Genomic DNA, 23875 nt, shown 5'->3' with positions numbered 1-23875 from the left:
CTGCCCTTGGTAAAAGGGGGAAATGGCTGCAATCCCCCACCACTCCAAAGAACTTCCTGGCATGCTCTTTCTTCAAGCTGAGACAGAGGTCTGGGTACTACATACCTAGCACAAGTGGGAAGATACAGATCAAGGGGCTATGTGCGTGTGAATATCAACTGTTTGTGAATGGGCACATGATACCCATGAGTGGAAGTACACAGGCTCACCAATAGCACTGTCCATGAACGACCAGAAACGGTCAGTGATGGGTCCCCACCCGTGCTGCCTACCGTGTGGCGAGTAGACTCGAAGGTTGATGGGCACTGGGGAGATGCCTTTGTTGGTCCCCGTGACCCTGTCGGTCTCTGCTTCAATCTCCTGCCGGACTTCATCAAAGTCTGTAAACTTTTTGGACTTGCAGTGCAAAAACTCGGCATGTTCTAGAAAGGGAAGAGAGATGCTGAAAATGAGAAAGAGCTGTGGGCAGGGTGCGCATGGACTGCGGGGAGAAATGCTTTGTTGAACGAAAGTAATGACCCAGGCCGGGCGCAGTAGCTCACGCCTGTAATCCCAGCTCTTTGGGAGGCAGAGGTGGGCAGATCACAAGGTCAGGAGATTCAGACCATCCTCACTAACATGGTGAAACCCTGTCTCTACTAAAAATACAAAAAATTAGCCTGGCATGGTGGCACACGCCTGTAGTCTCAGCTACTCAGGAGGCTGAGGCAGGATAATTGCTTGAATCTGGGAGGGGGAGGTTGTAGTGAGCCGAGATCGCGCCACTGCACTCCAGCCTGGGAGACAGAGAAGACTCCCTCTCAAAAAAAATAAATAAATAAAATAAAATAAAAAAGAAAATAATGACCCAATCATCATCACTCTAGGAATTTGGGAGTGAGAGATTCGTTCTCATGACAAGGGTCTTGGGGGAGGCGGGGGTTCCTATAGACTGAATAGACTGAGCCTCTTTCCAGATCCTGAAGATTACGTTCCCATGTGGCTCTTTGCAAACTGTTAATATACGTCATGACATATTATGAATCCCCCTCCCCCAAAAATAAACAGGTAGACATAACCAATGACCAAAGTTTCTGGGATTACAGGCATGTGCCTCCATGCCCAGCCATTTATTTGTTGATTGACTGATGAACAGAAGAGGAAGCACCAGGACACATCACCCAGAGAGGGTGAGTCCATTTGATTAAGGTGATGCTGCAGAGCCTCCCTTGCTGTGGGTCCCAGTCAAGGGAGTTCGATGCCCAAGTCCTTGTGGATTCATGGTCCACCAGCACATTCCAGCTCCACAAAATCCCCAGGGGTATTTCTCATGGTACTCACTTGTCCTTCTTCCCCAAGGAGCCCACAAGGTAGAGGGAAGGGGCACCCCTGCCGCCTCCTCAGAGCTGGTCTTGAGTCTTTCTTTCTCCCCCTGACTATTCAAGAGGGCCCCCTACCTAGAGACAAATCCCCCAGGAGAAATGTTTTCTGGGTATAACCCTGAGTGTATATAAGACCCGGGGGTATCTGAAAGTCACAGCAAGACTGGGATGAAGGGGAACAAAATAAGTAATTGACAAGCAGTGTGGGTCCCACCAGGAAACCAGAGAAATCCAGTCCCGAATCACAGATTGAGGACAAAGCAAATATAAGGCATGTTCATCACGGAAGGTGGCTGCCGAGTACCCAGGTATCCACTGTACAAAGCCTTGACGTTTCCAGATGTTCGAATTTTCAGAGTAAAATGTTGGGGAGGGGATATCCTCAAAGCTCAGAGATCACAGCTACTGTAGTGATGCTAAAAATAAGGGGGAAATGGCTGGGCACAGTGGCTCACGCCTATTATTCAGCACTGTGGGAGGCCGAGGAGGGTGGATCACTTGAGCCCAGGAGTTCAAGACCGGCCTGGGTGACACAGTGAGACCCCGTCTCCACAAAAATTTAAAAAATTAGCCAGGCATGTTGGCGCACACCTGTAGTTCCAGCTACTTGGGAGGCTGATATGGTCTGGCTCTGTGTCCCCACCCAAATCCCATCTTGTAGCTCCCATAATTCCCTTGTGTTGTGGCAGGGACCCAGTGGGAGATCAATGAATCATGGGGGTGGGTCTTTCCCGTGCTATTCTCGTGATAGAGAATAAGTCTCACGAGATCTGATGGTTTTAAAAACGGGAGTTTCCCTGCAGAAGCTCTCTCACTCTCTTTGCCGGCTGCCATCCATATAAGATGTGACTTGCTCCTCCTTGCCTTCCGCCATGATTGTGGGGCTTCCCCAGCCCAGCTGTGTGGAACTGTAACTCCATTAAACCTCTTTCTTTTGTAAATTGCCCGGTCTCAAATACGTCTTTATCAGCAGCATGAAAACGGATTAATATCGGCTGAAGTGGGAGGATCATTTGAGCCAGGAGCTGGAGGTTGCAGTGAGCTATGATCTATGATCACACCACTGCATTCCAGCCTGGCGACAGAGCAAGACACTGTCTCAAAAAGAAAAACAAAGAAAGAAAGGGGTAATAAGTCACACTGGCAAAGAGGTCAGAGACCTGACCCACCCCAGAGATGCAAAGATGCGCACTGCCCTGTCGTTTTTAAGAGTAAAAAAATGAAAATGGCCTCAACGTCCACCAGGAGGAGACCTGGCGACGTGAATAACACAGCCATGCCATAATCTGCCTCAAGCAAAGGCAAAAAGGGAGATGAACGCTCAGCCAGGTCTAGAATCTTCAATGCAGAAAGAGTATGAGGAGTTTCACTGTCCCATCATGGCAACCGAAGAAACTACGGCACTCTGGCCAGGCCCTGCGTGTGGTCCTGTTGCACCTCACAAGTCCCTTGACAGGTAGGCATCTCTAAGATCCCCATTTCAAAGATGAGGAAACTGAGGCCCAGAGGGGTTAAGGGCCTTGGGCCAAGTTCCGTGATGGAGCTGGGACTTGGAACTCAGAAATTCTGGCTTCAGGTAATGGCTCCTAAGCCAGATAGCCTTTGTGAGGCCACTGGAAGGAACTTCGCCTCTTTGAAATTCTCTGCAGGGTCAGGGGGAGACTCAGTGGGCTCCGATGACTGAGGACCGTGTCCAGCACAGGCACTGGCCACCCAGATCAGGGGCAATGAGGACGTCTGCTGGAGGATTCAGGATCCCCACCCCCGCCCCCAGCCCTGCTATCAGCTGACCCAGTTCCCAAGGACAGTTACACTCCAGCCTTCTGCAGGGACAAGGGGAAACACTCGGCCGCTCTTCCTGTAGCAGCCACTAAAAATGGAACAGCTCCCAACCCCCCACAGCAAATCTCAGTTCTCTTCTGGCTCCAGGACCCCAGCTTAGCCCCAAAAGAGACCATCTCCCTTCAAAGAGTGCAGGGGGACATGGCATGGAAGATGGGCTGGTGGCAAGGACACAGGCCCTCTCCCTAGCAGGCCTCTGTCCCGCCAAGTGTGCTGTCTACAAAGCCCAGCCCTACCTCCTCCTACTCCCAGGTCTGCCTGGCTACCACCTCTGCCAGGAAGACTTCCCTGAGTGGGGCATCTTGGCCTCTTCCTCATCAGAGCCAGCTCACTTTGGATTGTATTGATGGGGCCAGGACCTGCAGCTCCAGCACCCCAGAGCCCAGCATGTACTGGCAGCACGCTGTGTGCAGTAATGAGCTCAGTCTGTAGTCAGAGGGCCTGCCCAGGTCTCAGTCTACTGATCTATAAAATGCGCATCATAACAGGCTGTATGAGGACTCAGAGTCAATACCTGCACAGGAAGAGCACAGCCAGCACAGCTACGGTCTGAGCAGCTGGTGGGCAGAAGGCCCCAAGGAATGATGTGGCAAAGACAGCATCAGGGGCAGTGGGCGCCATCGTTCCCCCAGCACACACAGGCAGGAGCCCAGAGAGGGCAAGCTACTCTCTCAAGTCACACAGCATCCCCACCTCCTGCAGGTCTCTCTCCCCACAGCAGCTGCTCCACCCAGCCCCCTCCTCCCCTGCCTTCGTTTCCCCATAACACTTACTACCATCTGACAAAGGGTGAGAAGAAGTCTAATATAGAGAGCTTTACCTTGAATGTCCATGCCACCAGGGAAGGGACGCCCATCTGCCTTGGTCATTGCTGTGTCCCCAAGGGCACACTCATGCATGTTAGGTGGGAAAATGGAGGTTCTGCCTGCCCGGCTACCACAGGCTTCAGGGGACATTTACAACCCCCCGTCCCCAGCAAGCTGAATCTAGGTGTCTGAGCTGCAAAAGGTTCCCCTGGAACCTCAGGCCATTCCCCAATGCAGGGACCAGGAAACGGGCCCAGGAAGGACCACCTGCCTGACCCAAGTCCGCCCAGTCAGGGACAGACACGAGATGGGGCTGGAACCAGGCGGCTAGACTCACATGCCAGACTTTGGAGCACGGCACCTTCCCCGGTTGTCACATGCAGGCTGGGAAACAACAGGGGATCAGAGAAGACAGGGGCTGTTTTGTTTTTGTTTTTGTTTTTGTTTTTGAGACGGAGTCTCGCTCTGTCACCCAGGCTGGAGTGTAGTAGTGCAATCTCGGCTCACTGCAAGCTCTGCCTCCTGGGTTCATGCCATTCTCCTGCCTTAGCTTCCTAAGTAGCTGGGACGACAGGCGCCCGCCACCACGCCCAGCTAATTTTTTTGTATTTTTAGTGGAGACGGGGTTTCACTGTGTTAGCCAGGATGATGGCGATCTCCTGACCTCGTGATCTACCCGCCTCGGCCTCCCAAAGTGCTGGGATTACAGGTGTGAGCCACCGCGCCCGGCCAGCAGGGGCTGTTCATTGTGATCTCTCCTCCAAGATCCTTCTGCTGTCGGCCAACCCCTCCATGTGGGCGAAGGATATGGACAGCAGGTGCCAGAAAACCGTTTCTTCCCTAGTGGGTCAGTGAGCAACAGAACCACACCAGACAAAAAGGCCCAGGCACCGACCAGGTCCGCCGCAGCTGCCTGCCTTTCTTCACAGGGCTCCCTGGCATGGTGAAAGTAAATGCTGAATGCCAGGTCAACAGAGGTTTTTTGTTTGTTTGTTTGTTTTGAGACTGAGTCTTGCTCTGTCACCCAGGCTGGAGTGCAGTGGTGAAATCTCGGCTCACTGCAACCTCTGCCTCCCCGGTTCAAGCTATTCTCATACCTCGGCCTCCCAAGTAACTGGGATTATAGGCGCATGCCACCACGCCTGGCTAATTTGTATATTTTTAGTAAAGACGAGGTTTCACCATGTTAGCCAGGCTGGTCTCAAACTCCAGACCTCAGGTGATCCGCCCACCTCGGCCTCCCAAACTGCTGGGATTACAGGCATGAGCCATCATGCCCAGCCCAATAGAGGTTTAAAAGCTTCCACCAGGCCGAGCGCAGTGGCCCATGCCTGTAACTCCAGCACTTTGGGAGGCTGAAGTGGGAGAATCATTGGAGGCCAGCCTGGGCAACATAGCAAGATCCTACAAGTACAAAAAAATTAAAAATTAGCTGGGCATGGTGGCGCAAGCCTGTAGTTCCAGCTACATGGGTGGCTGAGGTGGGGGGACTGCTTGAGCCTGGGAGGTCGAAGCTGCAGTGAGCTGTGATCATGCCACTGCACTCCAGCCTGGATGACAAGGGGAGGCCGGAGACTCTGTCTCAAAACAATGACAAAAAGAGAAACAGAGTGGAGGGCCTAGCCTGGGCCTCTGGAGCGCTGCATGCGCTCAAGTGCTGGAGATGAGATGATTTTTTTTTTTTTTTTTTTTTTTTTAACAATCCACTGGCCCAAAGAATCAGCCAGAGGCCTTAACACTTGAGTTCCCTGTCAACTTGTCCACAGCAGCAGCAGCCGAGGCCCAGCCACCAAGCCACTGAGCCACCCCTGGCTCTGCCTGTCCCGGTCCCTGCCATCAAGCTGCACCCCACAGCCACCTTCTGCAGACAGGGCATTTCCAGATACCAAAGCCAGTTCCTGTAATTCCTCGGCAAACTGCAAAGCATTTTGATAGCTCCACACACACCCCCACTGTCACCCGGCACCCTGAGCCAGGAGGGCTCCCTGGGAGGAGGGTCAGCCCGGGCCCCCTCAGAGAGGTTCGCAGTTGGCATGTGATCAGGCCCTGGGGACTCTGAGGGACCCAGCCTGGCACACAGCAGGAGTAAAGGATTAATCTGGGCAGTCATCCAGCAATCACGCTGCCAAGGCCAGGGAGTCAGTCGTCCTCGCCCAAGACAGGGCCTCCTAACTGTGGGCCCACTGGCTGTACTTGCGGGTTTTTCCAGAGAGAGGTTCTGCCTCCCTCCCAAGCCTGTGTTCCCTACTGAAGCTGGAGCTCTGAGAGAGCAGAGACTTGGTGTGATCACAGTTCCCCCTAGCATCTCGTATACGGCAGCTGCTTAATTAAAATCCATGAAAAAAGAATCTGTGCTCTAACCTAGGAGGACATCACTCCCAGGAACCCCCAGCTGGGGCCGCACTGTGCTAAACAGTCAATCCCCTGCACCTCAGGCCCTTTGAGAAGGTGTCCCCAGAAGGGAGCCACGGGTGCAAGCTGCCACCTTCTCAGGGTCAGGGGGCCTGGGACATGAAGAAGCAGCCCCTTGCCAGAGGCCACAGTCACCTCTGGCCTGGAGACCCTGGAGGTCTTTGGAGCCTCCTGTTTCAAAGGAGCTTGTGGAGCCCCAGAGTGACCGAAGGCCCTTGGTCAGAGAATGGCCCTCCCTATCTTCAAAGCACACTGGTCACGTGCCCGCTGGCACTATTTAAGAATTTTGAAATGCCCAGGTCCTGCTGGGAAGACCTGCCTTCAGTCCGACAGACAAGACAGCAGGGTTTGGGGAGGTAAGGAGAGGGAGAGAGGGAGGAGAGTTTTCGGGGTGCCTCGTGGTTTCACAGCCTAGCGACACCCAGCTCCGGGTTCCTACCCTTCTCTCAGCACCTCAGTTTCCCCAAAATGCAATGACACAGAACCCAGTGCCGAGGCTCCCATACGACTGCGATCAAATCCCACCAGGAGCACAAACACGGCTCAGCTGTTAGTCTCAGGGAACCCTCAGGGGCTGGGCTAGGGTCCCAGTGCTTTGCACACTGGGGCTCTGCCCTGGATCTTCTCACCGCTCCCCCAGCAAAGAACACAATGACGAGGCTGGCCCTGAAGGCAAGGAGAGGAGATCTGCCTTTGCCAAACCTGGTGTTGGCAGGCAGGACCAGGGGGAACCACTTGGGGATCAGCCACCATCAGGAGACCCTAGCTACCACGCCAGCAGGCAGGATCCACTCATGCAGGACTTTTGAGAGCCTTCAGCAGACCAAGAAGTGGGCACAGCACACAACACTTCCCATGCCCATTTAGCCCTTGAGTTCTCTCTAATCCGAGGCAATACGCAAACATCTCCCAGTCCAGGACAAATTGCCACTGGGAAGGTGTCAGCCTGGGCCGGCATCCCAGCCAGCCCACAGCCTGACGCACGCCAGCTTGGTCTGCTCTCTAGATACAAGGCTGCAGATGGAATGGTAGAGTGATGGGCCAGGCTCACCAGGGGAAGATGCTTGGTAAAGTAACCCCCATCACTTCCCGCCCAGTAGGCAAGAAGGGGCACAGCACCAGCCCTTTGAGCTCGTTCACTCAGCCGTGCATGTGGAGCACCTGCTCGGCGCCAGGCCCTGTGCTGGGCAGAGCCGAGCTGCATGCCTGTTCTCGTGTGCTGGCGCAGAGAGAGTCCATTAAGAAAAAACAGGCCGGGTGCGGTGGCTCACGCCTGTAATCCCAGCACTTTGGGAGGCCGAGGTGGGCGGATCACGAGGTCAGGAGATCGAGACCATCCTGGCTAACACGGTGAAACCCCGTCTCTACTAAACATACAAAAAAATTAGCCGGGCGAGGTGGCGGGCGCCTGTAGTCCCAGCTACTCCGGAGGCTGAGACAGGAGCATGGTGTGAACCCGGGAGGCGGAGCTTGCAGTGAGCCGAGATGGCGCCACTGCACTCCAGCCTGGGCGACAGCGAGACTCTATCTCAAAAAAAAAAAAAAAAAAAGAAAAAAGAAAAAACAAGAACAGGATAACTTGTGCTGCCGGGGAACGAAGGCGGCAAGTGACCAGGTGCGGGTGAGCAGCAGACAGCGGCATGTGGGGAACAGGGCGTTCCAGGCAGGCAGCACAGTGAGCACAGAGGCCCAGCAGTGGGAACCAGCAAGCTGGACCTGAGAATCAGGAGGGAGATGGATGGTGGCAGTGGCTGGGGACCAGGAGGAGGTGAGGTCCCAGAGACTGGCAAGGGCCACAAGGCCTTGAGAAGGAGGCTCGATTTGATTCTGAGGCCAATGGGAAGCCCTGGAGCCAGGTCCTGACATCTCTTCCTTGGTTCCGGTGAGCACACCAAAGGCCAGTTCAAGGCCAAGGGCGGTGGGGAGGGGTGGTTCACAGGGCCTCACTGTGCACATTCCACACAGGAACAGTCCCAGGCACCCAGAGTTTACGGGGCTGCTTCCCAATGAGGGCAGGGTTCACCCATGGGCCACCAAACTTCCTGGTGGTTATGGTCTTAGGTAATGTTTAAACTTCTATGGCTGGAAGTTATGGTTCACTGGGGATGGCTAGAATGAGGGCAAGCTGCGGGAACCAGAGGGGAACGTGGGCTGCGCCCTGGGGGCCCTGTCTTTGGACATCAGACCCCACAGGAAGAGACAGCATACCACAGCCAATGGGGTGCCATGGCCACGATGGCAGCGCCACCATCACCCCCATTTTACAGATGAAGCTATCAAGGCACAGAGAGGGAAGTCACTTTAACAAGTCCCGGGCCAGTAAAGGGTGGCAGCCTGGTTCTGAGTTTGGTCACAGAGAGCCAGCTGCCAATCCCTAGGAGCCACGTGGTCTGGTGTATACCCCACAAGGCCCCGCCGGCCCCAGCAATCACTGATGCCCGCGATGTGTTCATTTTCCTCTCCTCTTAGTAGGGCGTCCTACCTCCCACCCACCTCCCCCAGCAAGGGTGCCTATGCTGCTTAATGCCTCGCCTGGAAGACAGTCTAGACTGCCTGGCATCTGCCAGCACCACCAGGGCCAGGCCCCCATTGCCTCTTGCCTGGCGCCATGCCAGCCTCTCTGCCACTCCCTATCCCCCACTCCCCGCTTGCATTCTGGTCCCTGACTGTCCCTCCTGAACATGGCAGCCAGTGGTCTCCCGCCACCATGCATGCCACCCCAGCTCCCACTGCCTGAATCCTCAACATGCCTGCCAGTCCCAGTCCCTCCTGCCTTCTGGCCCCTCCCAAGCCTCACCGCCTCCCCACACTGCTTTGCTAATGCTGTTTCCCTACCTAGAATGTTCTCTCTGGGCCCCCAACCCCAAGGTGAATCCAACAGACACTCACAGGCTGGGCTCGGGGGCTGGGACCATGCCAGGTGCTCACGCTGCCTCCATGGAGATCAGCTAAGGCCCAGCACCAAGTGGGCACCTACTTGGAGCAATAAGAGATTGGAGCCTGGTCGGGCGCAGGGGCTCACCCCTGTCATCCCAGCATTTTGGGAGGCTGAGATGGGAGGATTGCTTGAGCCCAGGAGTTCAAGACCAGCCTGGTCAATATAGCAAGACTTCATCTCAATTTAAAAATTTGCCAGGCGCGGTAGCTCATGCCTGCAATCTCAGCCCTTTGGGAGGACAAGGTGGGCAGATCACTTGAGGCCAGGAGTTCAAGACCAGCCTGGCCAATATGGTAAAACCCCGTCTCTACTAAAAATACAAAAATTAGCCAGGCGAGGTGGTGTGTGCCTATAGTCCCAGCTATTTGGGAGGCTGAGGCAGAAGAATTGCTTGAACCTGGGAGGTGGAGGTTGCAGTGAGCCGAGATCGTGCCACTGCACCCTAGCCTGGGCCACAGAGCAGAACCTTGTCTCAAAAAAAACAAAACAAAACAAAACAAAAAAGGAGACAGAGACTGAAAATGCCATGATCAGGCGGGGCTGAGGGGTGCAAGCTGGGAGGCAGGAAAAGGCCCCACCCATGTGGGACACTTCTGGAACTCCCTTTTCAACCAGCCCAACAGGATGCAACTATGCATCCACCTCCACCACAGCTGCCACACCCATCCCCCACCTGCCCCCACCCCTTCCAGCACCTACTCCTGCCTCCTCCAGGGCACTGGCCTCAGCACTGGCCCCTGTGGTCCCTTTTCCACCAACAGCCACAGGATCTGGTCAAGTCACACCTTGGCCTAAGGCCACATTCCCCCAAGAGGTGGCTTAAGGGTGGGCTTTAAAGACAATGTTCCCATGTGCCCTAAGGCAAGTGGTCAGGAAGCCTCGGTTCCCTCCTCTGTAAGGTGGGGACAGACATCAGGAACCCATCATCGTTCATCCGGGTCAGGTACTGGGCAGGCCTGCGCTCTGTGCTCCCTCCTGGCCAAGGCTCTCTGCCTGCTTCTCTCCCCTCCTCCCCGACATGTAGTAAATAACGTGTGCTTTAACGCTAACAAGGTGGTGTTATTGTCATCACTGTCCAGACAGGAAACACAATGGTGGTCCCTCCCTAGGGGCTGGGTTGGGAACCTGGGCAGTCTCCGCTCCAAGCCTAAACCAAGCAGGGCAGGCTCTCCCAGTGGTGTGGCCAGAGACTGGCAGCATCACCAGGGACTCATTAAAAATGCAGTTTGTGGCCGGGCCCAGTGGCTCACGCCTGTAATCCCAGCACTTTGGGAGGCCGAGGCGGGCAGATCATTTGAGCTCAGGAGTTCCAGACCAGCCTGGCCAACATGGTGAAGCTCCGTCTCTACTAAAAACACAAAAAATTAGCTGGGCATGGTAGCTCATGCCTGTAGATGCTCAGGAGGCTGAGGCATGAGAATTGCTTGAACTTGGAAGGCGGAGGTGGCAGTAAGCCAAGATCACCCGCCACTGTACTCCAGCTTGGGTGGCAGAGTGAGACTCCGTCTCAAAATAAAATAAAATAAAAATGCAGTTTGCACATCTGTCCCCCATCCTGCTCAATGGGAAACAGAAAACTACCAAGACTGATTTCTATAGTGATTCTCAGGACTTTGGGGCTGCCCATTCCTGGCACAGCTGATTGGACGCCTGAACCCAGAGGTGGCAGCCCATTGGCCCATCGGTGGCATACGAAATAGCAGAGCTCATAAAGAAGAGGTGGTGGGCCAATCGGCTGCTGTCTCTCACTGGAGACATGCCTTCTCGCCAGGTTGGGCGGGGCCAGAGGACGAAAGTGAGGAGTCTTGGGAGGCCAAGCTGAGAGCTGGCGTTGAGGTCAGATCTGACTGGATGCAGGTCCCAGATCTGGGGCCCACTGGAAAGGCAGGCAGCATGGCTAAGCCTCAGTTTCCCCATCTGTAGAACTGGGGTGTGTGTGTCAGCTGCCTTCCCAGTGTGAGAGTATTTAAAAGGGCCGCAAGGAGACATTAACACAAACTGAGTGTTGAACGCCCACAGCTGATGTTGCAGATTAGCAGGGAAGGGGCACGGAGACCCTTACCTCTCCCGGGTCTAGCTTCTGACCCAAGATCCTTCCCAAGGAGGCCCGAGGGGGTTTCCAGCTGGGATATACGCCCACCTCATGTCAGCCTCGGGTGGGAAGAATAGAAATACACTGAGACCAGGGAAGGAAAGAACAGGAAAAAATCCACACATAGGCCATACTATATTCAACAGGCTGGGTCTCCCTAAAAGTCAAAGTCTGATTAAAAAGCAATGGTGGCCGGGCGCGGTGGCTCACGCCTGTAATCCCAACACTTTGGGAGGCCAAAGTGGGCGGATCACGAGGTCAAGAGATCAAGACCAGCCTGGCCAACATGGTGAAATCCCATCTCTACTAAAAATACAAAAATTAGCCAGACATGGTGACACACACCTGTAGTCCCAGCAACTCAGGAGGCTGAGGAAGGAGAATCGCTTGAACCCAGGAGGTGGATGTTGCAGTGAGCCGAGATCACGCCACTGCATTCCAGCCTGGTGACAGAGCAAGACTTTGTCTCAAAAAATAAATAAATAAATAAAATAAAAAATAAAAAGCAATGGTAGAGGGCTGGTGTGACGGTTCATGCCTATAATCCCAGCACTGTGGGAAGCTGACGCAGGAGGATTGCTTGAGGCCAGGAGTTCAAGACCTGCCTGGGTAACATAACCCCCATCCCATCTCTCCAAAAAAAAAAAAAAAAAATCAGCTGGGTGTGGTGGTGTGTGCACCTGTAATCCTAGCTACCCGAGAGGCTGATTGGAGAGGATTGCTTGGGCCCAGGAGGTCGAGGCTGCAGTGAGATATGACTACACCACTGCACGGCCTGGGGAACAGAGTGAGACCCTGTCTCTTAAAAAAAATAAAAAAAGTGATTATGGGGAGGCTGCTTTAATGAAAAGAGAAGAAGAGATTACAAAAGAGTATAGCATTGGATTGAGCAGAGCAGCTATAAAACCAGCCAGATATCTGGGGGACAACTGGCGACATGCTGAGTAGAAACTGGGACGTGGATGACATGCGGGAATGACTCGTTCTCTGGGGCATGGTGCTGGGACTTTGTAGACAGGCATCTTTATTGCATGGGGAGGTGCACTGGGGCGTGAAGGATGGATGTGTCACCACGTCTGCTACTGACTTTGAAAGCGTTCAGCAAAATCGGGTTATCTACAACACATGAAAAGCACACATGGGGCCAGTGTGGTGGCTCATGCCCGTAATCCCAGCACTTAGGGAGGCCGAAGTGAGAGGGTCACTTGAGGTCAGGAGTTCAAGACCAGCCTGGCCAACAGGGTGAAACCCTGTCTCTACTAAAAATACAAAAAAAAAAAAAAGCCGGCCGTGGTGGGTCACACCTGTAATCCCAGCTACTTGGGAGGCTGAGGCAAGAGAATCGCTGGAACCTGGGAAGTGGAGGTTGCAGTGAGCCAAGATCGCATCACTGTACTCCAGCCTGGGTGACAGAGTGAGACTCTGTCTCAAAAAAAAGAAAAAAGAAAGCACACATGGCACCTGGCATTCTGGTCACAGCTGAGGGCTTGCAGTGTGGGTGTGTAAGTGTTCACTGAGTCGTTTTTCAATTTCCTCACACATGTGGAACATGTGAATTCAATGTCCAATGACAGCCCAGGACCCAAGTTCCACCCTCTGCCCCCAGCAACTCCTGGCCACCACACATCCACATCCACTTCCTGCTGAACCTCAGGCCGCCCCACTTTACCTGTTTTTGAGAAGATGAGCTGCAGAATGAGAGGCCGCCGGGTGACGATTCCTGAACCGCGGGGAAGGAAGTCCCTGTGAGGGGGGGAGAGGGACAGAAATTACTCATGCGTCCGGATCGAGGGGCAGGAAGTGTGACCACATGTGGTGGAGCAACTGTCTTGCAATTTGGGCGACCTCAGCAAAGGCACCAACCCCAGCTGGGCCCTGGGGAATGCTCTGGTCTTGGAGGGTCCTGAGGCCTGAAGAGCTCAGGAAGGTATGCATGGAAGGTCATAGTGACCAGAACCATTTCCCTCTGGCAGGCTGTGCCCCACCCCCCGTACTCCCAGGGGGCCCATTCCCTGGCATGTATTTGTTAAATTTCCCCCATACCCAGGAGATCAACACATTTCCTATGTGTTTTAAATCAACACAATGCCACATGTATATGGGTAAAATATGAGGAAAGTTATTGATGACAAAATAGGATGTGTTTCATGTCCAGAAAAGTCACATCTACAGAAGCAGAAGGCAGATCAGTAGATACCTGGATGTGGGAACGGGGGTGACTGCCAATGGAGGGGAAGGAGCTTTCTGGCGTGACGAAAATGTTCTATATCTGGACTATGGTGATGTTTACTAAAATTAACTGTAAAAGCCTGGACAAGATAGTAAGACCCCATCTCTACAAAAACTAAACTAAACTAAACTAAACTAAACTAAAATTAGCTGGGCGTGGTGGGCCACGCCTGTGATCCCAGCTACTAGAGAGGCTGAGAGAGGAGGATGGCATGAGCCCGGGAGGCTGAGGTTGTACTGAGCCATGACTGCACTGTTGCACTCCAGCTTAGGCAATAGAGCGAGACTCTGTGTGGAAAAAAAAAAAAGGACTGTAAAATGACTAAAGACCACTAATTCTGAAATGGATCGATTTCGCGGAATGTAAATTACTATTCGACAGAGCTGTTTAAGAAAAGTACATATCCTGGCCGGGTGCAGTGGCACACGCCTGTAACCTCAGCACTTTGGGGAGGCCGAGGTGGGCGGATCACTTGAGGTCAGGAGTTTGAGACCAGCCTGGCCAACATGGCGAAACCCCGTCTCTACTAAAAATACAAAAATTATCCAGGTGTGGTGGCACACGCCTGTAATCCCAGCTACTCAGGAGGCTGAGGCAGGAGAATCGCTTGAACCCAGGAGGCGGAGGTTGCAGTGAGCTGAGATCGTGCCACTGCACTCCAGCCTGGGCGACAGAGCAAGACTCCATCAAGGAAAGAAGGGAAGGGAGGGAAGGGAGGGAAGGGAGGGAGGGGAGGGAGGGGAGGGAAGGGAGGAAAGGGAGGAAGGGAGGAAGGGAGGAAGGAAGGAAGGAAGGAGGGAAGGAAGGAAGGAAGGAAGGAAGGAGGGAAGGAAGGAGGGAGGGAAGGAAGGAGGGAAGGAAGGAAGGAAGGAGGGAAGGAAGGAGGGAAGGAAGGAAGGAGGGAAGGAAGGAGGGAAGGAAGGAAGGAAGGAAGGAGGGAGGGAAGGAAGGAAGGAGGGAAGGAAGGAAGGAGGGAAGGAAGGAGGGAAGGAAGGAAGGAGGGAAGGAAGGAGGGAAGGAAGGAAGGAGGGAAGGAAGGAAGGAGGGAAGGAAGGAAGGAAGGAAGGAGGGAAGGAAGGAAGGAGGGAAGGAAGAAAGGAATCAATTCCATGTCTTTCACAATGGAAAAGACTCAGGCACAACCACCCCAGAAGACAGAGGGAGTAGCCTGCTCCGACTTACAGTGAATACACCAGGATTCCAGCAAGGAGGAAGACAGGAAGTCACCCTGTACACTCAGAAAGGAAAATGAAAGCTTTCCAGTGAGGACTGAAGTAGAAACAGTGGGCTCGGGGTACATTAAAGGCTCGAAAGGAAATTCTGTTGTTTCATACAAAATGGTGAAAGGTTCTAGGCACAAGGAATTTCTTTTCTTTTTCTTTCTTTTTTTTTTTTTTTTTGAGACAGAGCTTCGTTCTTGTTGCCCAGGCTGGAGTGCAGTGGCTCGATCTCAACTCACTGCAACCTCTGCCTCCGGTTCAAGCGATTCTCCTGCCTCAGCCTCCTGAGTAGCTGGGATTACATGCACGCGCTACCATGCCTGGCTAATTTTTTTGTATTTTTAGTAGAGACAGGGTTTCACTATGTTGGCCAGAGTGGTCTCGAACTCAACCTCAGGTGATCTGCCCGCCTTGGCCTCCCAAAGTGCTGGGTTTACAGGTGTGAGCCACCACGCTTGGCCAACACAGAGAATTTCAAACAGGTTTTGCACCTAGATGTTTGGATTGTTGAAAATTTGTACAGGACACAGGGCAATTGGTACTGTACAGCTGTGCCCTGTACAGAACGAGACAGCATCCTGGGTCCCTGAGTGAGTGTCACTAGCACTACAATCATTCCCAGCTGGCAGGTGGCCCTACCCATGCTGGGAACCCCTGATGAGGGTGCTGGAGGGTTCCAGAAGACCTGTTTCTCAGCTGGGGCTGGGCACTGGAAATTCCTGGGAATGTATTATCCAGTGGGTGGAGTCGGGGGGAGATGTGCTCTTTCCACACACCCTGGATGATGGGTTCTAGCCCGTCAGCCGGGGGGCTGTCCCACCACTTCTGGCTGGGTGCAGAGACACAGCAGTGACTACACAACAAGTCAGCCCAAGCCCTCGGCGGGGGCTTGCAGCCTGGACTGCATGAAAAAAGGGATCGTGATGGGCAACAGGGCTATGAAGACCCCCCAGGGGCGCTGCTGGCAGAGCAGGGCCGAAGTTTTAGAAGCAGCCTCCAGTGGTCAGCGCTGGGGGGTTGAGGGTGGCGGTGCTGGGGATGATGATGAGGAGGCTGGTCATCACTGTTAGAGCAAGGCCACCAGCTGGGATTTAGGGATGGATTACAATAAATGTTAAGCTTTAGCCAGATTATTAACAAATGTAAGCTTTTAAACCCCCCATCTGGCTGATGCAGGGCAGAGGAGAGGGCAGGAGCAGGAGGCTGGTGGGGGTGACCGCTGTGGTTCATGTGAGTGACATCAGGGGTGAAACCAGAGAGATGGCAGGCAGGGGTACGGAGGGCAGTGGACAGGCCGTAGGCAGATTCCAGGGCAGTTTGGGAGGTGGATGGTCACAACTTGAGGGCAGGCTGGATAGAGAAGAGCCAGAGGGTGGGAGGAGGCAAGACAGAGGGGAGCGCCCTACAGACACTCGCAAGGCTCTGGGGGACGAGCCCTGGCCTCTGCAGCATCCTGTCTCTGCAGCCATAGGCAGCACAGTCAGCTCTCCAGGCCTGGGATGCTACCTGTCTTCGAGCCACATTGCTGAGGATGACAAAGAGCCCGAGGGACCTGCCTGCCAGGCACTAGGCCTGTCACGCCATGTGCCCCAGTTCAAGCTGATGCCTGAGCTCTAATCCCTTTCCGTCAGCCTCCCATTCGGCTGATGAGGAGCCTGAGGCACAAACAGGATACGAGACTTGGACAACATCACAGCTCATGGCTTGCATGAAAAGGAGCGAACTTTTCTCACTGGCTCCTGAGCACTTGGGGAGGTGCTGGTGACACTGGCGCCAACATTCTGATGGGGGTGGGTGCGAGGAAGACATACTGCAGGGGTGAGAGGGGTTGGGGGCTGGGATAATTGGAGAGGGTTCTCTGAGCAGGGGGACTGAGGGAACAAGCTACATCAATTGGGAGGCGGAGTGAACTGAGCGAGGGAAACAGCGAGGGGGCGCCCCATGCAGGTGACAGACCCCAAAGTCACCTCTTAGCATGGCCCCTTGTCTTTCCGTCACAGTAGTCACAGTGGACACCAGGCTGTCCCAGGGGATTAACGTCATGAACGCTACAAGTAGCCTTGGCCCTGGCCCTACCAGAGCCCCAGGCCACCTAGCTCACAGGTAGGGACCTGAGGGGCAGGGACACTTGGCATCTTGCACATCAGAGACGCAGCGTCTCAGGTCAGGCACAGTGGCTCACGCCTGTAATCCCAGCACTTTGGGAAGCCGAGGTGGGTGGGTCACCTGAGGTCAGGAGTTTGAGACCAGCCTGGCCAACATGGTGAAACCCCGCCTTTACTTAAGATACAAAAATTAACCGGGTGTGAGGGCGCACACCTGTAATCCCAGCCACTCGGGAGGCTAAGACACGAGAATGGCTTGAACCCGGGAGGCGGAGATTGTAGTGAGCCGAGATCGCATCACTGCACTCCAGCCTGGGTGACAGAGTGAGACTCCATCTCAAAACAAAAACAAAAACAATACAAAATACCAAAAAAAAAAAAAAAAAAAAAAAACCCCAAAAAAAACACTGGCCGGGTGTGGTGGTGGGCACCTGTAATCGCAACCACTTGGGAGGCTGAGGCAGGAGAACCGCTTGAACTTGGAAGGCAGAGGTTGCAGTGAGCTGAGATCGCGCCACTGCACTCCAGCCTGGGTGACAGAATGACTCTGTCTCAAAAAAAAAAAAAGACAAATGCAGCATCTCAGAAACCATGCGGCGCTGGCTAGACACTGAATCACCAGCAGCGGCGGTGACAGCACGTGCCCCTCACAACAGTGCCCCTGCTCCATCCTTTCAATGACTATTTTTGAAGTGTGCAAGTGGAAGATGTCAATGATAAAACAACACAGGAGCAGCATGTGATGCAATCACAGACATCCTGTCTGCTTCGTGTGTCTGACGTTCATTCCTTTTCGTGGTCGAATCTGTCCATTGCACTGATGGACTACAGTCTGTTCTTCTAGTCACCATTGGATGGACATTTGGGGTCTTCCTAGCTTGAATTTATTACAAATAAAGCTGTTCTGAACATTCTCATATGCGCTTTTTGTAGACACATGTCCTTGTTTCTCTTGCTGAGTCACAGGGTGGACTTGAACTTGAACCGGCAAAGCTAGTCTCTGGAGATAGAAATCAGGGCAGTGGTTCCCTTTTGGGAAATGGACTAGAAGGGGCAGGAGGGACTTTCTGAGACCATGAAGAAGTCCTGCATCTTGATCTAGCCAGTAGGTACCAAGGTACAATCATTTATTAGAAAATCAAAACTTGCAGCAGTGGCTTACATCTGTAATCCCAGCACTTTGGGAGGCCAAGGTGGGTGGATCACTTGAAGTCAGGAGTTCGAGACCAGCCTGGGCAACATAACGAGCCCCTGCCTCTACAAAAAGTAAAAAGTAATTCGCTGCGGATGGTGGCATTCCCCTGTAGTGTCAGCTACTCGGGAGGCTGAGGCAGGAGGATTACTTGAGCCCAGGAGACTGAGGCTGCAGTGAGCCATGATTGCGCCGTTGCACTCCAGCCTGGGCAACAGAGGGAGACTGTCTCCAAAAAAAGAGAAGAAGAAGAAGAAGACAAGAAAATCACGGTATATGTTTAAGATTTATGCGATTGGCCAGGTGTAGTGGGTCACGCCTGTAATCCCAGCACTTTGGGAGGCCGAGGCGGGCAGATTATGAGGTCAGCAGATCAAGACCATCCTGGCCAACATCGTAAAACCCCGTCTCTACTAAAACACAAAAAATTAGCCAGGCGAGGTGGAGGGTGCCTGTAGTCCCAGCTACTCAGGAGGCTGAGGCAGAATCGCTTGAACCTGGGAGGCGGAGGCTGCAGTGAGCTGAGATAGCGCCACTGCACTCCAGCCTGGCAACAGACTCAGACTCTGTCTCAAAAAAAAAAAAAAAAAAGACTTAAGCGATTAACTATATCTAACTGAAATCTCAGGAAAAGGTCACAAGTCGAGGAGAACATGTTCGGGAAGATTCAGATACAAAAGTACAGGGTAGACGTTCCATTAAAATTTGCCCACAGAATTGTTACAACCCTGTTAGTTTCTCAATAAGACGAAAAATTCAGATCTCAAAGAATTTTAAAGCCCAGCAACAGGGGACTAGTTAAATACAAATTACGTTCAACCTAAGGAAGCTGACTGAAAATATGTTTTCTTTTTGAAAACATATATTTTCAATCACCTTATATATAAGATATATTGCTGGGCATAATGGCTCACGCCTGTAATCCAAACACTTTCAGAGGCCGAGGTGGGTGGATCGTTTGAGGTCAGGAGTTCGAGACCTGCTTGGCCAACATGGTGCAACCCCATCTCTACTAAAAATACAAAAATTAGCCAGGCGTGGTGGTGGGTGCCTTTAATGCCAGCTACTCAGGAGGCTGAGACAGGAGAATTGCTTGAACCCAGGAGGCAGAGGTTGCAATGAGCTGAGATCGCGCCATTGCACCAGCCTGCGCAACAAAGAGCGAAACTCCGTCTCGGGGGAAAAAAACAAAACAAAAACCTTTAAAATAGAATAAAATATGTGTATTTATATATAAATTATGGCCTATCCATGCCGCTATGCAGCAACAGACACACTAAAAGAGCCTGTCCTTTCTAGACATGTAACTCCCTTCTGGGTGTATTAAGTGAGAAAAAAAGAAAAGGTTTCTAGTGATCAGTTTTACTGAAGAAAGAAAAGGAAAGGAAGAAGAGAAGGAAAAGGGAAAGGGAACGGGAAAGGGGAAAGGGAAGTGGGAGGGGGAAAGGGAAGTGGGAGGGGGGAAGGGAAGGGGGAGGGGGGAAGGGGAAGGGGAAGGAAAAGGTACAGAAGAAAGTCTGTACTTTGTGACTAAGACAACCAAAGGGAAACAAAACAGGACCCGGGGCGGCTGGGGCCTGGTGGGGAAGGAGCCACTGCATGTTCTCCGACATCTTTGAATTCCGCATCATACACACGCATTACTGAGTTCAAAACATTAGAGTAGCTAATAGCTATTCAACACTGACTCTATGCCAAGCAAGGCATTGAGAACTTTTCATGATTATTAACCTTTTTGTTTTCTTTTTAAATAGAGACAGGGTCTCACTCTGCTGCCCTGGCTGGAGTGCAGTGGTAAGGTCACAGCTCACTACAACCTCCAACTGTAGGGCTCAAGTGATCCTCCCGTCTCAGCCTCCCAAGTAGCTGGGATCACAGGTACCCACCACCACCTTAAGTTTTTTGGTTTTTTTGTTTGTTTGTTTCTTTAAGAGACAGAGTCGCACTGTGTCACCCAGGCTGGAGTGCAATGGAGTCCAAAGTGCTGGGATTACAGGCGTGAGCCACCACACCAGGCCACCTTAAGTTTCTTGTAGAGGCAAGGTCTCACTATGGTATCCAGGCTGGTCTTGAACTCCCTGCAATGACCCCACTGCACCTGCCTATTAACCCATTTAACCATGACAGGATCCATTAAAATGAGTCTGCTGGCTCCATTTTACAGATGCAAATGAGGCCCAGAGGGTGGGGGCTGCCCAGGGTCACACAGCATCTGGGGGTGGCATGAACATGGACTGAAGGCACAGGGCCTGAGCTGTCTAACCACCAGGGCACCTGGCCTTCTGAGCGAACACATCTTAGGCAGACCCTCCAGTAACTCCCAGCCAGGGCCCGGCTTTGGACCTCTGGTGTTTGCCTGTGGCCTGTGCTGTCCTGTGACTCTGCTTTGATTGTGTCTGAGGCGCCAGGCACTGTGAGGACAATGGTGATGCCCCAGACTCCACCAGCGCCCAGCTCAGACAACGGACAATCACAGCTTCAGAACATAGGGTGGGAGTGACGCCCAAGAGAACACAGAGCTGTGGGCACATGCAGGAGAAGGTGACTTTCTGGGCCTGGGGTATTGGGGTATTGGTATTGTGGAATATGATGAGGTTTCTCTTCAAATAGGCTGATCAATCTTTTAATTCATAGTACCCCCCCCCACACACACACATACACACTCTCTTTTTTTCCTTTTTCCTTTCTGGCTTTGTTAGATGCCCAGGCATGCCACAGTACCAGGTGTTACCAGTACCAGCTCACATTCCTTCCCTTATTTAAAAAGAAGACTAACTTTCTAGTTCACTACAGACATCCCTTCCCCTTTCCTCTCTCTTTTACGTGCCCACCTTATCTACAAAAATTCAAATGTTTAGCCAACCAAAATGGGTTTAGATTGTATGACCCGACCCTGGCCAATGGGGAGAGGGTACAGGAGCAGGACTTGCGCCAGGAATAAAGGCTCTCGTGCCCCTTTGTTCAGGTGTGCTCTCATGGCGACTGGCCAAGGACAAGCACCCCTCTGTACAGAAGTAAAATTGCTTTGCTAAAAATTCTTTGTTCGAGTGTTCAATTTCCTTAAAATTTTGAGTGTTATTCCGAACAGTTCTAAGTCGGGCACAGGAGGGCACAGCCTGGGTGACGGAGACGCAGCTCTCAGGGGAGAGTTTGAGGACAGGGCAGGGCAGGCGCAGAGGGCCTCGCATGCCAGGCTGAGAGCGCCAGGAGCCCTGGGACTTATCCGATTTTGCTTCTAAAAGTTCCCAGACTGCTGCATGCAAAGGGCAGCAACATTCACCCTCGGCCTGGACTGCCTCCGAAATGAGCCCCCCAGAAATCTCCTAGGAGCTTGGTGAGCAGGGGCCTGGTCCTAAGAGTTTTCTGGGACACAGCAGCAGGAGTACTTGGAGCCTTCCAGAAACCGCCTCCCAAGCAGCTCTGCCCGGAACACTGACACTGGCCACTTAGCAGGAAGTGACTTTCCAGCCTCCGTCATCTACTTCCTCCTCCTTGATCCCATCCGCATTCTGAGAGTACTGAAATCTACCTACTCCTCTCCTCTCTCTTTGCTGCTGCTACAGTGCCCTCTGTGCACCCAGGCTGCCCTGAATTCCAGTCCCTGCTTGGCCACCTATGTGCTGAGTGATCCTGGGCGGGCTTCCTGGCCTCTCTGGTCTAGGCTTCCTGGTCAGTAAGACAGGGTAACCTTGCCAAGCTCAGAGTGATTCCGCTCGAATGACATTTCCTCAGAGACTTCTCTCACCCCCATTCACACCTCTCCCACCTCCGCCCCCCATGCCTCATTTTTCTCTGTGGGAACTAACACATGCTAAATGTTACTTAGCTGCATTTTGTTCTGGCTCACATACAGACCCCATACCCCCATCTGAGCTGTGTGGGGAGCTCACACACAGCTCCCCAAGGTGGGATCCTCCAACATTCCATCCCCAAAGCATAGAGTAGGGCTGGCACACAGGAGATGCACAATTAAGTAGTTTATTAACTTTTTTTTTTTTTTGAGATGGAGTCTTGCTTTGTCACCCAGGCTGGAGTGTAGTGGCGCAATCTCAGCTTACTCTTGCCTCAGCCCCCCAAGTAGCTGGGATTACAGGCGCCCAGCACCACACCTGGCTAATTTCTTTGTATTTTTAGTAGAGATGGGGTTTTGCCATTTTGGCCAGGCTGGTCTCGAACTCCTGGCCTCAGGTGATCTGCCTGCCTCAGCAGCCCAAAGTGCTGGGATTACAGGCATGAGCCACTGCGCCTGGCCTTATTTATTTTAGAGGCAGGATCTCACTCTGTGCTCAGGCTGCATCAGCAGCACAATCACAGCTTACTGCAGCCTCAAACTCCAGGGTACAGGCAAACCTCAGTCTCGGCCTCCTGAGTAGCTATGACTACAGGTATATGTCACCATGCTTGGCTAATTTTTTTTTTTAGAGATGGCATCTTCCTATATTGCCCAGTCTGGAGTGCAGTGGCACAATCATACCTCACTGCAGCCTTGAACTCCCGGACCCTAGTGAACTTCCCACCTCAGCCTCCCAAGTAACTGGGACTGCAGGCACACACCACCACGCCCGGCTAATTTTTTTATTTTTTGCAGAGACAGGGTTTCGCTGTGTTGCCCAGGCTGGTCTCAAACTTCTGGCCTCATGCAATCTTCCTGCATCGGCCTCCCAAAGCACCGGGATTACAGGTTTGAGCCACTGCACCTAGCCTAGTACTGTTGCATCATTTCAGTATCTGGCCTCCTATCCATGGGCCCAGGCCAGGCCCCAGGGTCCTGGCCCAACCTCCCACCTTCCCCAGTGACCTTTCTAAAATGAAGATCCTGCCTCCAAGCTTCTCTCTTGCAGAAACCAAGTGACTGGTCCTAGCCCATCCTGTCCAGTCCTAGTCCCAGTGCTGACCGGGTTCCCCAGCCCCACCCCCTGCACCTGCCTCCTCTGAGTTCTCTCTGGCACTGCTGGCCTTCAGGCCTTTGCAGGGGGTGTTCCCTCTGCCAGGAAACCCTCCCATAGACCCTGCCTACCTGGCCATGGGCAGGTGTGATGGCTTGTGCCCCTTCCTCCCAAATACACACCCCTTCCCACTCCCAGCAAAACGGCCTCTGATGAAGGTCTAGTCCTGTGACACGCCAAGACTTCTGCACCTGGCCTGGTCACTGCTAGATCCTCAGCACCTAGAACAGTGCCTGCCAGACAGTGTGTGCTCATTAAGTGTTTGTTGAATGGGTAAGAAGAATCCAGACTGTGGAGCCAGGCAGCCTGGGTTCAAAGTCCAGCTCCGCCCCTCCTGGGCTGTGTGGCCCTGGACAGGTCTCTACCCCTCTCTGAGCACTGACTTGGCCATCCATGAAACGGGAGGACACTTCCTGTCTGCCAAAGAGGGCCCAGCCACCGGCTTGGCCTGGCTCAAGTCACTTCACCCCACCAGAGCGGGTTTCAGAGCTCTAAAGTGGGCCATCTCTCCCTGGAAGGGGATAAGCGCTCCAGGAAGGCGGTAGAGGACAGGCAGGGAAGGGTGCAGCTGGGAGGCAGCACCCAGCAGCGATAGGAGAGGTGCCAGGTTGAGTCCAGCAGATCAGAAGCCCAGGCTGTTTATTTACCGTTTTTTGAACAGACCACAAGGCTCCACCAGGCGCCTTTTGACTTCCAGCCCCTATGAGGGTGGGGACGGCTACGTGCAGGAA

The 23875-nt window shown here is 53.1% G+C and overlaps 1 protein-coding gene across 8 annotated transcripts in view; it reads right to left on the bottom strand.

The window, feature by feature from the left end:
• Positions 1-23875, bottom strand: part of DNM2 (dynamin 2) — a 114268-nt gene that overhangs the window by 58867 nt on the left and 31526 nt on the right. For all 8 annotated transcript variants that reach the window (XM_055371666.1, XM_055371668.1, XM_055371670.1 and 5 more), the window contains exons 2-3: positions 13121-13194; positions 273-422 (exon numbers count right to left, since the gene is read on the bottom strand). In XM_055371666.1, the coding sequence (XP_055227641.1) occupies positions 273-422; positions 13121-13194 (224 nt within the window). The remainder of the gene's footprint in view (positions 1-272; positions 423-13120; positions 13195-23875) is intronic.

This window comes from Gorilla gorilla, chromosome 20 (assembly GCF_029281585.2).
Source record: "Gorilla gorilla gorilla isolate KB3781 chromosome 20, NHGRI_mGorGor1-v2.1_pri, whole genome shotgun sequence".
Lineage (NCBI taxonomy): Eukaryota > Metazoa > Chordata > Mammalia > Primates > Hominidae > Gorilla > Gorilla gorilla.
This window is presented reverse-complemented; position numbering and strand designations above follow the sequence as displayed.